The sequence below is a fragment of the Mus musculus genome, chromosome 13 (genome assembly GCF_000001635.26).
Source record: "Mus musculus strain C57BL/6J chromosome 13, GRCm38.p6 C57BL/6J".
Taxonomy (NCBI): domain Eukaryota; kingdom Metazoa; phylum Chordata; class Mammalia; order Rodentia; family Muridae; genus Mus; species Mus musculus.
Window position 1 is genome coordinate 57424721 of NC_000079.6, and position 16169 is coordinate 57440889.

Genomic DNA, 16169 nt, shown 5'->3' on the forward strand with positions numbered 1-16169 from the left:
AAATTGTCTAAGTATATAGCAAGTTACTTCATCCTTTTGACTGCTTCATAGTATTCCGAAATATAGGCTCCTCTGCAGCTCCTTTGATGGGAATTTAGTCTTATTATCCCCAAATTCATTTCTCTAGGAAACAGTGTTGCAAAGGAAATGCTTTCACATATATCCTTTTAAGTTACATCTATTTTCACTGAGGGTGATCTCTAGGAAGGATTGTCAGGAAGTGGAATTTCTGCGACCTGGGTATATATGGATCCTGTGGCCAGTACTCTTTGGGTACTCAGCTGTTATAATTCCACCTGGCACAGGAGTCCTCTTGATCCCCAATCTCAACAACCCTTGGTTGTATCAGGATTATTTTCTCATTCGTAAACACTATATGAGAGCACTTACTTGCCATTGTCTGATACTGGGTGGGACTGCAGAGTTTCACTGCCTTCTGTGCTCCTGTGAACTGCTTTTAATCTTTCCCTTGCTAGTCTGTTGTGCTGTGTTTTTCTTGTGAGTTTCTAAGAGTTAAAACGTATTTTATACCCAAATCATTCCTTTGCTTTATGCCACGAACATCTTCTTCCGTCTCTTGTTTAGTTTTTCTTTATGATGCGCTATTATCTTTTATGGGTTCACATTTGTCAAGTTTGTCAATTTTCCCCATCCACGGGTGAGGTTAGGGTTCCAGGAATGCTTTCCCCAGGCACAGAGATGAGATGTCCTGTCATCTGTAGTTTGTGAGGTTTGGGGTTGAAGTGTCAGTGAAACTCATCCAACATAAGCGCAACAGCCGATGGGTATTTCTGAGTGGAGCTTAATTCAAACCCTACATTGGAGATACAGACTGGCATTCTCAGAGTGGAGGGGAACTCTGTTTGCAGGCAGAGGTCTCGAACGCTCAGAGAGAGTGCTGTGTCAGTGGGGCTGAGCAGCAGTGGTTTGATGGAGGGGTGACTGAGTCATGGGTACCCTGGGACAACTGAGGATGCTGTGCCCCAGTCTGGATGCTAGCCAGTTTGGCAGGCATCTGATACGCTAATTCACAGAGGACAGGTGGGGGTTCCTGAAGAAAAGGAGAACATTTTACTCCCAATCATCAGTGACACTGAGAGTTATTAGGGATGGCAAGAATGAAGTACCACAGATGAGGGAGAAGCTGGGCCCAGAGGGAATCAAAGGCAGCCAAATGTGAGGGCTTGAGTGGATTGTGCCTGAGCAGGTACAGAGAGCTGATCAGTCCTCGGAACCAGGCCCGGTGACAGGCAGCCTGGCCGGAGGGCCCCAGCGGCAATCACTTGACAACCCAGACTGTTCTGCAGTGGTTATGTGGGGGAGTAGTGAGTCAAGTTCACACCCAGGCTAAGAAAACACAAGCATTCACGTGCTGCGGACAAAGTAAAATTTATTGAGACAGACAGAACTGCGCCTACTCAGGGCTACAGGGAAGCGCTTGCTATTAACTGAAGAGTCGTGTTCACATTCCAGAAAAAGTCTACATGGAAAAGCATTCAGAATACTAGGTTTTCTACGTCACTATTTCACCTACAATAGGGACAACAGACTGACACTCTGAATTAATTTGATGGGCTTCTGTTACAGGGCTACATGTTGAACAGGGACAAACATCATCACTGACCGAGAAAAGGTGTAAAAAGACCAAAAAAAAAAAAAAAAAAACACCCACTGTAGGAAGGGCTCTTGGATGTTACTGTACAGTGTGGTCAAGATAAAAACCAAACCAAAGTCAATGTCAATGGCGTTCTGGGACAAGCAGAGGGTAGACCTGGACAGACAAATCATCATTTCCTGTATACACAGGGTCGTGGGCATAAAGGGGAGTACTGAGAGAAAGCCATGTGAAGCCATCCTCATGCTGAGAATATCTGTAGAAACATAGTCATATGGCAGACAATGAACCCTGGTGGAAGAGAATTCTAGGGTTTAAACTGGATGTCACAGGAATGATAGTAAGTAACAGTTTGTAGAATTAGAGTAACAGAATCAACTGAAGGTTTTCTAAAGCTAAGTGGGGACTCAGCTCAGTGCCTGCCTAAGCAAGTGGTTTATCATTACAGCCGCATATGCTTAAAAAGTCTCATATGCTCGCCTGATGATTAGACTGAAAGGGTCCTTCCAGAAGACCAGTGGAAGCACTCTTTCTCAGGAAACAGAACAAAAGTCTAACTTTAAAGTACCATTATAAATAGCCATCTTTAAAACCCAAAGTGGGGCCATGAGAAGCGGCACTGGCCTGTCTTGTTGATGTGGGCTCCACACGTAGGAGGGCTTTTGATTTAATATTTTAATGAATCAAAATATCTTCTTGGAATGTCTCTGGAAATGACATCTCATTACCTTCCTGGGAATTGCCTCCTGAGTACTCTTCTTCACCATTAAGATAATGTTGAGGACTTCTAAGTGTCATCTTAATGTGACACTTGTCATAAGATAATTAGACAAAGTAAGTGGCTCATTGGGTTCCTAGAAGTTTCTCAGAGAGAAATCAATTTGCCGATTGTTAATTTGTTCTCTTGTGCATGTTTTTTTTCCCCCTAAGCTCATAGGAAATAACAACAATGGCTTATATGGATGGCCTAAACTGAGATTTCTAATATGTCTTTTTAATGTATTCTATTACAATTTAGCTGTGATTAAGCACCTGTTTTCTAAATTATGATCCATTTTGAGAATGGGAAGAAAAAAACAAACAAAATAGGGGGTGGGGGCGGGGGGGATGGCACTGAGATTCCAAAGCAGGTTCCCATCTCCATAAGGAGGAAGCACACAGAATCTCAGCACCCTGGCTCTGCGTGTGTATCCCAGGCCAGGGGTAAAGGGCACCGGGTATATTCATTTCCCAAGAGGGCTGATGTCACTTTGCCTGTCCTATTCAAGAAGGGGAATTCGAATTGTAGGTGGCTTCCTAAATACAGAAAGCCAGTTTAGGGCTCTGCCTCCCTGATCTCGGTTTAACCAAATACCTTTGTAGCCTGAGTTGATGGATCTGTCTTGTGGACTGGCTAAAACTCACCATGGGGGAAGGCAAGGACCATGAAGAGAGTGTGTCTGGCAGGCTGTGGCTGGTTAGGGCAAGGAGCTAGGCAGGAAGCAAGAAGACAGAGCTGGGGGATTGGCCCTGAGCTGAACGGGGCCCGCACTGAAGATTGCTCTTTGGTACTTGTATGAAAGAAATCTGAAAAGTATTGAGATGATATCACTAGTGAAACCAGATGCCAATAACGAGCTCTCAGGACAAACAGTAAAATGGCCTCAGCCGTGTGTCAACTAAGGTCAGCATGTGTCGGGGAGATGGCTGCTGATGAGGAGACTAGCCTCTTGTGCTACTAGGAATCTCTTTCTGGGCTTCCATTGGGGGTCCCTAGTAAATAATGGGGGAACACGAGAAACCTTTAAAGTCTCTATACCCTGGGTCATGATTTGTGGATAGAAAGGGGGTCAAAGGAGACACTGAAGAACCCTAAATTTTCTTCTAAGCTTTATAATGATGCTGTCTTCTTGGGGAGCAGGGGCTCAGTGGGGAACACGGTAGGAAAAAGCCCTTGGGTGGATAGGGAAGGAAGCTGCCGCAGGTGGGTACACTGTATCCTGAGGGGAGCTGTGAGCGGAAGTGAAGAAATGGCTTGTGAAGCTGCCCACGTGGGAATTGCATGGCTTCTGTGGGTAAAAACAATTTAGGCAAATGGAGGCTCATCCAAATCAAAAAGGCTTCCAGTCACTCTGAGACCGCATAGAAGAGCCTCCCCGGGATGCAGGCTACACACACACACGAAGAGCTAGTGCAAACCGGACTCTAAGAGGAATTTCATACCCCGGTTTGTGTTCTCGGTCTGGAGCAACTGACTAAAAGCCATTGCTTATCTAAGGTGTTTTTGGTATACAACCAGACACTAGACTGAAAGGTGTGTGTATGCAAGTCATGCAAGCACAGTCACCTTTGGGCGCAGGGGGGGGGGGGGGGTGTCGAGATCTTATTTTTTTTAAGAAAGAAAATGAATTCTCCAAAGGGACTTGGACTGAATTAAGGCTGTCGTTTGTAGGAAGTCAGATACAGTGACATGAAAATTAATTTTTAATAATCAACACCAGAGGTGGTAGAGACAGGGAAAAGGGACAGCCTGGTATGTTTTCCACAACATCTACAGGACACGAGAAAAGCACGCAGACATCATAAGACGCTGGGAACCATGCTGTAGGAACCACCGACGTGGGTAATCAGAGAGGGTCTTTGACGCTTGAGAGGGTGGGGCTCCCCGCACTGTTGGATTCCACACAAATCACATGCTAGTTGCGAAAACCTCACAGGGAGAGGAGGCGGCTTTAACTAAGCCAGCCTGTCCTCTCATCCAATGAAAACGAAAACAAGGAACAAAAATAACATCCTTTCTCCCACACAACCGTATGCAAATTCAGTCACTCTGGGAAGAGGGTCTTCCAAACCTCAGGCCCCGGTTCAGAGATCAACAGTGGAGAAGAGACCCCGGTGCCTCGGAGTCTTAGATACAAATGCAGGCAAAGGAAACGACTTGCAGATCTGTGCCAAAAGTGTGTCCTCTTCCTCGTGGGCACTACCATATGTACCCGACCTCATCTTCTTTGTCGTCATCTTCATCCTCATCATCTTCCCGCACGGCCCGGGTGCGCACCCTCAGCTTCCCTTCTTTGTCCTTTGGTCCCAGCTCCCGCTCATCCTCTAGGTCATCCAGCAGGACCACGGAGCCTCCACTGCCGAAGTCCCCGGAGGTTTCCTGCTCCTCTTCTGGCATAGGAAGGAAAGACCTAGGGTTAGTTCCTTCTGTCCCCCTTGACCCATGCTGGGGCTCCCTGCGCTTTTAACTTGAGTTCTAGGGCAAACCCAGGACTTTTGCTTCTGCCCTGTGGGAACTCAGCTTGAAGCAATCTCACGGGCTCGGCCCTGAGCTGCTCTGACAGAAACCTGTCGGGGTTAATTTTCTGTCAACTTGACACATCTGGGAAAAGGAACTTCAATTGAGAAAATGCCTCCCTCGTGTTAGCTAAGCCTGTGGGACATTTCTTAGATCAACGATTGGTGTGGGAGGGCGCAGTGCATTGTGGGTGGTGCCGCCCCTGGGCTACTTAAGAAAACAGGTTGAGCGAACCAGGGGGAGCAAGTCAGATGGCAGCTCCCCTCCAGGGTCTCAGCATCAGCTCCTGCCTCCAGGTTCCTGCCCTGACATCCCAATAAGTCCTTTCTAGCCAAGTTACGTTTGAATATGGTCTTTATTACAGCAATAGAAAGCAAACTAGTACAGGGACCTAGAATACCTTAGGTGCATCAGCCTTGTCTGAAGGCTACAGTCCTACCTGCTGTGCCAGGGTCAGCCCATTGATGCAAAACCCATCCGCCCAGTGGTAATGGTGAGTACCTGCTGCTGGTAAAATCAGCATTGCATGAGGCCATGACATTCCAGGACATCTATTTCCACTTCAGACTCAACCACAGCCAGAGTTGGCTCTTGAAATTCTGTTGTGACCCCTCCATAGGGAGGCTCCCTGGGCCACATGGGGTGCTGTGGGACTGGTGCCGGAGGCCTTACTCACCGCAGCTTACAGTGCCCTGTTTCCTGGAGCCGGCCAGCTCGTTCCCATATTTATCCACACACCAGCACTGCCCCGTGCTGCCGTGGCACTGTGTGGCTTTGTAGTAGCCCTCCTCGTTACATCGAGGGATGAAGGCCCCTGGAGGTGGGGGGAAAGAGAGCCCGCTTAAGTCAGAGAAGCAAGCGTAGGGGCTTGGGGTTAATGCCATTCAAGCCAGGGAGGAGGGCTCACATGTCCACTGAAACTACTGTAGGGCTGGCAGGAAAGAATTGGGCTGGTTGGTTACTATTTTATTAACATTACAGGGACCTTATCCTTGGACTCTTAAGCTCAGTTTTCAGTTAATAATAGCTAATACTATTGAATAGTTAGATATATTCTGGGTACTGATCTAAACCATGCACATTTTGTATTGAAAATGTTCACATCATCTATTTTTATGAATAAATAAATATACAGCTGGGGCCTTTGATGAGATTCATAACTGTGCTCAAGCAGCATGCTCTCAGCATGTGATAAAAACTTGTAGAGTGCGATCGTTAATCTTAATTATCAACCTGATTGGTTGACGTTAGCGAAGCCCATCTTTGAGAGGTATCTTTGAGGGCACGACCTAACCAATGGGTTAATCCCTCTATGGGTTCATACCAGGCTGGTGTTATTGGAAGTACAGCAGCATAGAAGACATGGGCAATTAAGGGAGCTTGGAATGGCAATGCAGCCCTTGTCTCTGGAGTCTGCCTAAAGCCTTGTGACAGTTGAGAATAACAGATTCCACCACAATTAACATTTTCTGTAAAGACTGCCACAATACTCTGTCTATACAGAATTTTTCAAGTATGAATTTTAAAGTAATGGAGAGCCATGCTTAAGGCCTGAGCCCACGTGACTCCCCTTTCAGATATACATATATAGAAATTCTCATAGAAAAGGCTCTAGGTTTCTCGTGTGCGTCTTGCAGTGTAGGGTTTTATCTTATCAGCTGGAGTCCTTCTGGTATACCTCAGGAGCCACCCTGGGACCTCATTTAGATTCCTAGCAACCTTTTGAAGTTGTAACTTCTGAACCCACCAAAACTGTAACTATGGCCGCTGTAAAGTCAGCTAAGTGCTACCCTCCTTGGGGAAGCCCGTGTCTGTATTAGGTGTGTACTCTATCCTGACAGACCATCGGGCTTAAACCTAGATTTAAAAGTTCTTTTTAATAAACTCCAGCTTTGGCTCATACTGCTGGTCCTGAGATGCCATTCTGTGCTGAGATCAGGGGTCTGGCATTACCTAAGTGGAGGAACCTAAAGGAAAAGACAAAACCTTGGGCTGCTGGCAGCCATGCTGGGCTGTCTCTATTAGCCTACCCGTGCTGACAGAAGCACCTGGAAGGTGGGAGATGGGGTTCACCCATTATGCCTTTATGGGCTGACACCCCAAAACTGTGAGCCAGAATAAGGAGAACTCTCAGGTGTCTGTCGCAGTGATGAAATGCTTACTCCGTTTCTTTAAATTACTTTCCCTTCTCACAGTTTGGTTCGTGTACCAGTAACATAATCTGGAACCCCATTAGAAACAATTGTTTCTTTCTGGTTCTTAATCAAAAGTCAATTTTGATTTTCTTACTTCTCTCTTGTTTTAACTAAAGGAATGCTTTTGTGTTCACCTTGTGTGCTACCGGCAGCTGCCTGTTTGATTATGCACTCACTGCCTGCATGCTATTCTCCTGGGGGCCAGAAGGGGGCATCAGATGCCCTGGATCTGGAGTCACAGATAGTTGTGAGCTGCCATGTGGGTGCTGCAAACTGAGTCTGGGTCCTCTGCAAGAGCAGCAAGTGCTCTCTTCATCTCATTCACCGCTGAAGTCAATTTTGAGGGCCAGAAATACCTTCCCTGTCTGTTGAGTTTGGACTTGGACGGCTAGGTTTTACATTAGGACTGCTTGGCCCCGCCCTGTCACGCTGTTTCATTAGTTTGTTGAAAGAAAGTGACCCTTTGTAGTGTGCTGCTGTTGGCGATCCCTGTTCACTTGTTTTCTCTCTTCTGGTTATTGTGTTCTTGGGGTCCTGGGGTGCAGTTCTCGTTCTGTTTATTAGTTCTGGTAACGTGTTTGATGTAATGCTTTTATGGGCTTTTCTTTGTTTCTGTGGAGTTTGGCGGAATAGCCCCTTTAGCTTTTCATTCCGCTGAAAATACTCCCAGGATTTTATTGAGCTTCTTTGACATCTCTTTTTCTCACTTTTGGGCTGGTGAGTCTGAGACGTGTTTGTTGGGGATGTGTTTTATCTGTGGGGCTGCCTGCTGCCCTGCGTGATAGGCATTTCATGTAAACATAAATGTGGATTAATCAGGTTGTCCAGTTGTTCTAGCTCCACGCTGACTACTTGAGCTGTGTTATTGGTGCGAGTCCGTTGTATTCATTCTTAAAGCTGACGTACACTGACAGCCTGTAACATGTCTTACTTTTTAGAAGGCTGGGTATTTGCTTCCCTGACATGATTGACATTATCGTGTTATTCAAGGGGGCATTTCCCATGTTGTGGTTTCAGCTTTCTATACACATGTGTTAGGTGTGGCTTTGAAGACACTTTGTTACAATGAAGACTTCCTGTCTCAGAAGAGATCAGTCTGTCCCTGTGCACTGGTTGTGCACTGTAGACCGCTTGCCCGTATTTCTGCCATTATATGTGCAGCTCCTGTCTGTCATGGTGTCCATGTCTCTTTCCTCCCTTTCTTTCACATTTAAAAACTCTTTTATTTCTGATATTTTGGAGAATCCCCTGATAATTTCTACAGCACAGTACAGTTTATCCAAGTGAGAGCTAAAGTCAACCCATATTTTCTTTTTACTGCATAAATCAGGAATGTAGCACAGGCTAACCCCCTGTTTTCATTGCCTGCAAGAGTTTAGAATTTTAATTCTAGCTTGCCATCAAAAGTCTCCATTTTGAAATAGGGTCTCACTGTGTAGTCCTGGCTGGCCTTTTATATAGACCAGGCTGACCCTGAATTTACAGAGGTCTTCAGGCCTCTGTCTCTGGAGTGCTGGCAGCCAAACTGTTCTATATAAGCTGTTGTTCATTTAGATTTAGTATTATGTAGTCTCTTTTGCATAATTTCTTATGGAATATACTCATAGACATTAGCTTAGATGGCCTGAGAATCTGCACGAAATGTTAAGGAAGTCAAATAAAATCTAATCTTGAATATATTGGGATAAGTTTACAATTCGAGGTCCAAAGTTAGCGCCACTCAAAAAATAGTATTTTCTCTTTCTAAACTAGTGTTACCAATGGGAATCTGATGTCAGACTTACTCCAATTTGACAGTAGGTAATCTTCATTTATGACTATGAGTTTATCTTCTCTGGGGGAATTCTCCGTGAGACCCTAGAAACTACATCCTTAACATCACTGAAGCAAAGGTGTCTGGTTACCGCTGTGGCTGTCAACTCACTATGTCCATTTCCGTTGTCTTTTGGACCTAACTGTGTTTTCCAATTTAATCTTTACTTCACTGAATGATACCCTACCCAACTTTAACATTGGAGAGTCAGGTTGTCTTTGTACTAGTGAATTTAGACATCAATGGGTATAGGATCTAACTAAAATGTTTTCTCTTTGGTTGTATTGATTTTATGTGTGAGCGTTGCCTGCATGTATGTCAGCACACCCCATGCAAGTCTGGTGCCCATGGAGGCCAGAAGAGGGCCCTGGATCCCCTAGGACTGAAGTGACAGATGGTTGTGAGTCACCATGAGGTGCTCAAAATAAACCCAGTTTCTCTACAACCGTAGCCAGAGTCATCTCTCCAGGCCCCCAGAATCTACCCCTGAGCATGCCGCACCAGGCTATTCCATGATGCCCAGACTCCAAGATCCCCAGTGAGGTAAGGATCCTAACACTGTAGTCACCGCTGTGGGCATTAAGGACAACTATATAAGGCATAGCTTATATACATGTCAGAGCTGGTACCCAGTGCTGCACCCTCTTCCCTAGGAGCTCAGTCAGTACCTAGGAGCTCAGTCAGTACCCAGGATCCTTAGTTTTCAGGGAGCATGGAGGGTCATAGGGATTAGATTCTTTCAGTTGCTCGTGCAATGAGAAGGCAGGGAGATCTGTGAAGGGATTTTTTTTTTCAGTCAGGGACTGCCGAGGAGGAGGAGGAGAAGAGGTGGAGTCTGTGGGAAATGCATGTCCCCCCCCCCCCGACTCCCAGAGCAGCAGTTAGAAACCACAGTACCTAATAGGCCACAGAATACATTAAGATTGGGCTGAGCCCTTGGGTTGGTGAGAAGCAGGTGTTGTACTAAGTCTATAATTTAATAAGATTACCGCTTTTTCTAAGTAGGTAGTAATTATAACTGATTATGATTTGTTGTTGCTTGTTTCCTTTATTTATTTGAATCTGAATGTCCCTGAATACACACAGTTGTTATTAGGAGATTTTCTGCACTCAGGAAATAATCCATACGCAATACAGATGGCGTTTGCAAGAGTCGGTCGGGGCGAGCTTAGAATGTGGGAGATTTGAGATAAGACACAGGAGAGATTATGTTAGGATAAAGGTGGGCGGTAGCTGGATCATGAAAAAAAGGCACGTCACATGGCGTACCCTATAAACGTGTCGTTAATGAAGGGTAAAAATCACCATATCCATGGACCTTTAAAAGCATTGTAATTGCATAAACTACGTGTAGTTTATGGGTATATATTCAAACCCCAAAACACTGCCCCATGTAGCATATTGCAGGTAGCCACCGCAAGTCCAGCAGTTAAACAAAACAGATGGAGGAGGGATCCAGATGCTTTGCCAATCAGAATGGTACATTCTACACCAACAAACCAAGACGGCAAGAGTTTAAGAGCACAGCTTTCAAGTTCTCGAAAAAATCAAAAGTATGAGGCAAGCCATGGAAAATAAGTCATTCTCAAAGGTAGAAGTGGGGGTGTGTGGACTATGAGGGGACCCCAACATTTGGAAGACAAGTTTCCAGCATTCATAGAATGCTTGCATTTGGCAATCTTTAGGGGGGAAAATGTGCCCATCTTCTTAAAGATAGATTAACTTCTGAAACAGCGCGCTGCTCGGGGAACACACCTGCCTCTGAACACTTAAGGAGAATGTCTGAATGACTAGGCTGCAGCTGCCTGCCCCTTTTAACAGGGAAAGAAAACAGGTTTGCTTTTCATCAAATGAGATTTATCAGTATGTCAGTGATGGCCACCATCCCCATCCCCACCCGCTGCCGCCCATCCCTGAGCTAAGAGGACCAAAAAAGGAGCTTGTCCTCCTGCAACTGACCTACTTCTGCCTTAGACCCAGAGGAGAAAGCAGCAGCAGCTAAATAAGCCGGCATCTTCCATCCAGAGAGGTACATGCCCTTCAACCCTATCTGATACATTCTGTCAGGGGTCACAGCTTGTCTTGTTCCTTAAATAGATAACTAGCCCTGGGGAAGAGAAGGAGTATCCTAACTTACAAGCCTTGCATTCTGAGAACTGGAAAAGTTGCTCATGCGCTCCATCCCATGACTTTATGTGACAGAGAAATCCAAGAGTTAGAACATCCAGAATCAGAGCGGGAGAGCAGCCGAGAGGTGAACGCGGGGCGTGGCCCGGGCTGCCTGCTAGACCCTCGCCCAAGCTCTGGCTTTGCTTGCTGGTAGAGGGCATCTTCTGCGTACCAGCTGGCCACAAGTGCTCAGGCTGGTGGAAACTGAAGCATTTCTCCCCCTGCCCCCTAATTGGATCAACACTGTAGAGCTGAGTGTTACAAGAGATGGGGATGGATTTAATTAGTGGCTCTAATGAGTGGCAAGGAATCGTACTCACCCAGTAGGCTTTTCCCCTTGCTTAGCTTCTGAATTCTGTTCATTTCATTCTGGCAAGGGAGACCTAGAAAAATAATTTATGAAAGTCAGTTTCCAGATGGTATGGAATATAATCTCTAATGATTGACTCCGCTCTTGATGTACAATGTGGGCTACGACACACCTGGGTGTGGAATTGCTCCATATGTTGTTGACTGTGCAACAAAACAAACTCAGGCCATTAGTGTTGCTAATTTTAAGAAGAGCTCCATACCACAAGGTACTTGTAATGGCTCGTGCAGACTACTTACATAATGTAGGACACCTCCTCCCTACACTAGACCAAGAAACAACCAGGTGATCGGCTCATAGACTTTTTCATTTTCTCAGCAAGGGCACCCAGCAAAGGCTTCTGGGAGCTGAAAACTGGGGCTCCGGTTTACTAGAGGTTAAGAACTCTGATATGCAGATGAGCTAGCCAGGGCCTACTATGCCTCATTCCCTGCATGCTCCTGTCTTGGGAGAGAGAGAAGAGTTAGAAGTGCTCAGGCACGCCTGTGTGGATGTGAGAGCCACTGGGAAGGCAAGGAACAAAGGCATCCAGGGTAAGACACATCGAGGTTCTTTCTCTACCTCCTAAAGACCGGGGACCCCTAGCATCTGTTCCCTGCTGTCAACCACTGAGACCTCACTTGTGAAATGCATGTTGTATGAACAACTGTGTAGGACACACACAGCTACACGTGCGGATGGCAGAGAGCAGACTTGTGTGGTCTCCCAAGGGAAGAATTTACCACTCCGCAAAACAACCGGTGACCTCACTAGTATTTTAGGGTTTTGCCCAAGATGTGCCTTTGTCAACCTTATGTCTCTGGCAGGTCCTGCCATTGGTTTAGGGTCTTTGTGGCCTGGGTAACTGGTCCTATACCTCTGTACTCCTAACATCTCTCTCTACAGCTGCTGATTCTGCCTATTGCCATACGGGTTTTACAGCACCACCTGGCATTACTGCTGCCAGGTGAGGAAGATCGGCTGCAAGACCCATGCTCCTTACTGCAGTCAAGGGTAAGGAGAAAGACCCACACAAACCCCACTGTGAGTACGAAAGGCAGCACTTACTATGACTAATAGCTATGGTTGACCGAAGTGTTAGAATGTTCTAGAGCCTTTTAAAACTCTTATAACCACTGTAAGAATAGGTGCGACATTATCACTAGTTTGTAAATGGAAAATCTCATCTGTGACAGAACACGGAAGGAAGATCCCACTGCTGCAATGGAGTGGGGCTCTAACTTTACAATACTTTCTTTAATTTTTTTCATACAATAGTTTAAAAACTAACTTGTTTAAAGAAAGAAAAACTTAAACTGATAGAAATCAACTGAAATGTAGACAAGAACAAGACACGCAATTTTTTTTTTTTTTGGTCATTTTTAAAATGAGAAATTCATCCTGGAAAACATGTGCTGCTGAGCAGACGACAGCATGGGGGAGGTTTCTCTGAGAAGTCGAGGATTCTAATAAAAAAGCGGACCATAGGAGGACAGGGGTCAGGGAATGATGGGGAGGCTCAAGAGTGGCTGTGACAGAGAGAAACAATTATAGAGAGGAAAGTCACCTCCACAGCCACGGATCTCATAGGACACAACTATGTTACGGCTGAGAGAAAGACTAACCAGATAGAAAAGTTCTCAAGATAAACGCCAAAAAAGAAAAGTTTCCCGAAGATTAGAAAGAATCTAATTCTAGTGTTCAAAAAAGTATAACACATCTCTAGGATGTGGCACAAGCAGAGAAGGGCTCGGTGGCTTCTAGGAAATCAAGGTCCTCGAAACGCAGAAAAAGAATCCTGCATTGTTTTCTGTTGCTTCTGGCCATGGTGTTTCACCAAGGCAACTGCAAGAAAAACGGGTTTTACTTACAGTTATGGGAGGCTAGAGTCCACTGGGGCCCTTGAGAGCAAAAGATGTTGTTGACTCTACACAGCAAACAGTGAGAGGCAAAAGGGTCTGACTTGCAAAGGCTCTACAGCCTCCCCTAAGCATAGCCAACTGAGACTCGAATGTCCTTAACTAACCTACAATTCTAAGTATGATGTTCCATCATCTTGAAGCTTTTTTATGAAACAAAGCAGCAGATCCAACAATGTGAAGTAACACCATGGAGACGAAATGGATGTGAGAGAAAGGTACAGAATGAGAAATAACCTTTCTCTGAACTAATTGGGGATGCCTCATCATTCCAAGACACACCCCAGAAAGAAGAGCCTGTCCTGAGCTAGCCCTGGGGGGTAGTGGAGAGCTCAGTCCCTCAGAATAGCCGTGAGTAAACTCATTCTGGCATTTCACCCTCAACAGTGGGTCAGGCTCTGTGTCACCAGCATTTTAGACTAAACGATTGCTGTTATAAAGCGAAGGAGAAACAGCACAATTATATTTTAACATTTAAGGGAAAGTTATCTCCGTTTGCACATGATACAGTTTATACCTGAAAACATCAAGACAACCAGGACAGCTGAAAATGGAGAGTTTTGTGAAGAGAAGAGAAAGCAGGTGCCTTGTGGTAGTGCCAAGGGGAACCACAGTAGGAACAAAACTGAGAATTCTAACTTCACTAGGTGCGAGCAGCCTCTAAGATAAAAGGATTCTGTATTATGTAGCCGAGGGGAATTTTTAATAGATTGGTCAAATGCACTCTAAAGTTCAGGAGAGAAGAAAAACACGACCGTCTAGAACATTCAGTAATAAAAATTAGCGGCAAGAGAGGAGAGACCTACAATATACCAAGACACAGGGTCAATCAACTGTGATTTAAATTGGTTTTTTTTTTTAAACTGTGAATTAAATTGGATAGAATTGATTTGTGGATAGTTAGGTAAGTGGGACTGAGTGTTCAGGAATAAATCAAAGACACAGACATATTGATTTTATATGTAAACTTTGCATATATGTATACACACATATATATTCGGACATATGCTATTGGTAGAAGAAAGATTTGTCAAAAAATGGCAGAAAGGCAAGTAGGTTGTATCTCCAGCCTTGAAGCAGGAGCCGAGGCTTCCCTGGTTGTGCATACATACAGCAAGGTAAATTTGAGCAAATACCAGCCCACCAATGTTAGCAAAAACATGAGAGAGTTGCCTGACTAGATTCAAGTGACAATACCCTTCTAAGCCTACTGGGAGCTTTATGACTTAACAAGGCATGGAACAAGAAAATGAAGACATGCAACTATGTCAAAAGTTAAAATTTTCCCCAACAAGAAAATGCACAGTTTGGGGAAACAATATTTGCAATACTCATCATCATTAGCAAAGTTCTAAGTTCCATAGATATACGTTTTCCTGCAGAAAATAAACCACAGTTTCAATAGGGAAAAATGTACAAAAAAAAAAAAAATAGAAAGCAACAGAAAATCATTTCAAGGAAATGGAAACCTAAGAATGTGCCAGAGGTGAGCCAAGTTCCCCAGATCCACTCATTACAAAGAGAGTGGAGCCAGTGGGGAGTGTAGTATCGCTTTGTCCCAGTTTGGCAACAGTGACTAGGTTTGATACTGACACAAAGAAATGATATTCTGAATTTTCTCTTTTTCTCTCACCAAAAATATCTAAATGTAACTTCTTTTGGAGGGCAGATTGGCAACTGTGCTGAAATTTTGAGATGCATCCTCTGCCTCTGGGGATATATCTGACAACCCTGTGAGTGTGCACATGAAATTACTCTTCCCTGAATGTTCTTAGCAGTGTCTACATTTTTGATAGGTGTCCTGGTGTCTCTGTGCACATGCATAAACATTGTGAGATTTGAATGCTATTAGTAGACAGACAGACAGATTTCTGCTCCACTGGGTACACCCCCCAGGGGGCAGGGACAGAAGTAAAAGCCAGACAGAGAAGGTGACCCACCCACAGGAAGGCGGAGCAGGGCCTCTGGGTAGAATGCTGGGGCAGGCTGGCTCCCTTTCCTGACTTTGGGTGACAGGAGTCACTCTGGGATCCTTTCTTCCTATATTCCTTAGACCCTGTGTAGTTCATGATCTGTCATTTGTTTACAAGCAAAACATAAATAAGAAGAATTCACGGGAAATGGGAAATAGGATCCTCTTACATGTGTATAGTACTTTTCATATTGAGAATCTCATTGATTGGTGGCTGTGTCTCTCTGTGCACAGATCCCTGATGTCCTCCCTGCCCGTGGCTGCCTGGCTTTTGGAGCGAGTCCACCTTACCCGCTGGCTTCTGGAAGCAGTAACACCACTCATTGTTGGAGAGTTTGCCGTCCTTGAAGGAGTCGCACGAGTTGAAGAGAGGCTTGATGCAGGGCTCATATTTGTCTAGGTAGATGGCATTGATCTCTGAGTGGTCCAGCAACAGGTCATAGTTCATGTCCAACTTGTTGAACATCCAACCCAAGGAGTCCTTGCAAATGGGTAAGATGCTGGTGTCAAACCCTGTGAGAGAAAGGAACATCTCAGCCTGCCAGACATGGCGCATACCCTGCCACTCCCTAACTGGGTGCCTCAGAGGGGTCAGGGTACATCCAACTGTGTCCTCCCTTTCAGGCTGTTTCTATAAAGAAATATGAATTACGAGTATCCCTGGCCAGCTTCAAATGAATGAGACTCAAACTATGACTTCTTTATTAGGCTCTGTGCAATTACTGCAGATGCCCCTTAATCTAATTATTCTCTAAACCTAGACTGGCTACGTCCCCAATTGTGCTCCCCCAATACTTGCTGTTTGAATCTTCCTGGGTCATTTCTACTCCAGCAGTCTGGTGTCCTGGGGAGGCATTTCA

The 16169-nt window shown here is 45.1% G+C and overlaps 1 protein-coding gene and 1 long non-coding RNA gene across 8 annotated transcripts in view; one reads left to right on the plus strand and one right to left on the minus strand.

Annotated features, from left to right (window-relative positions):
* Gm33294 overlaps nt 1-15632 on the plus strand; it is a 146225-nt gene extending 130593 nt beyond the window's left edge. The window contains exons 1-3 of one of the 3 annotated variants that reach the window (XR_873508.2): nt 9281-9443; nt 12325-12432; nt 15544-15632. This is a non-coding gene — a long non-coding RNA (predicted gene, 33294). Of the gene's footprint in view, nt 1-9280; nt 9444-9703; nt 10930-12324; nt 12433-15543 lie in introns of those variants that run through there. The other 2 variants (XR_382501.4, XR_873507.1) reach the window with 2 other exon arrangements.
* Spock1 (sparc/osteonectin, cwcv and kazal-like domains proteoglycan 1) overlaps nt 1-16169 on the minus strand; it is a 487138-nt gene that overhangs the window by 3526 nt on the left and 467443 nt on the right. For 3 of the 5 annotated variants that reach the window (NM_001166463.1, NM_001166466.1, NM_009262.3), the window contains 4 exons: nt 15601-15822; nt 11390-11452; nt 5569-5706; nt 1371-4765 (listed from right to left, as the gene is read on the minus strand). In NM_001166463.1, the coding sequence (NP_001159935.1) occupies nt 4575-4765; nt 5569-5706; nt 11390-11452; nt 15601-15822 (614 nt within the window). In that variant the 3' untranslated portion in view covers nt 1371-4574. Of the gene's footprint in view, nt 1-1370; nt 4766-5568; nt 5707-11389; nt 11453-15600; nt 15823-16169 lie in introns of those variants that run through there. The other 2 variants (NM_001166465.1, NM_001166464.1) reach the window with 1 other exon arrangement.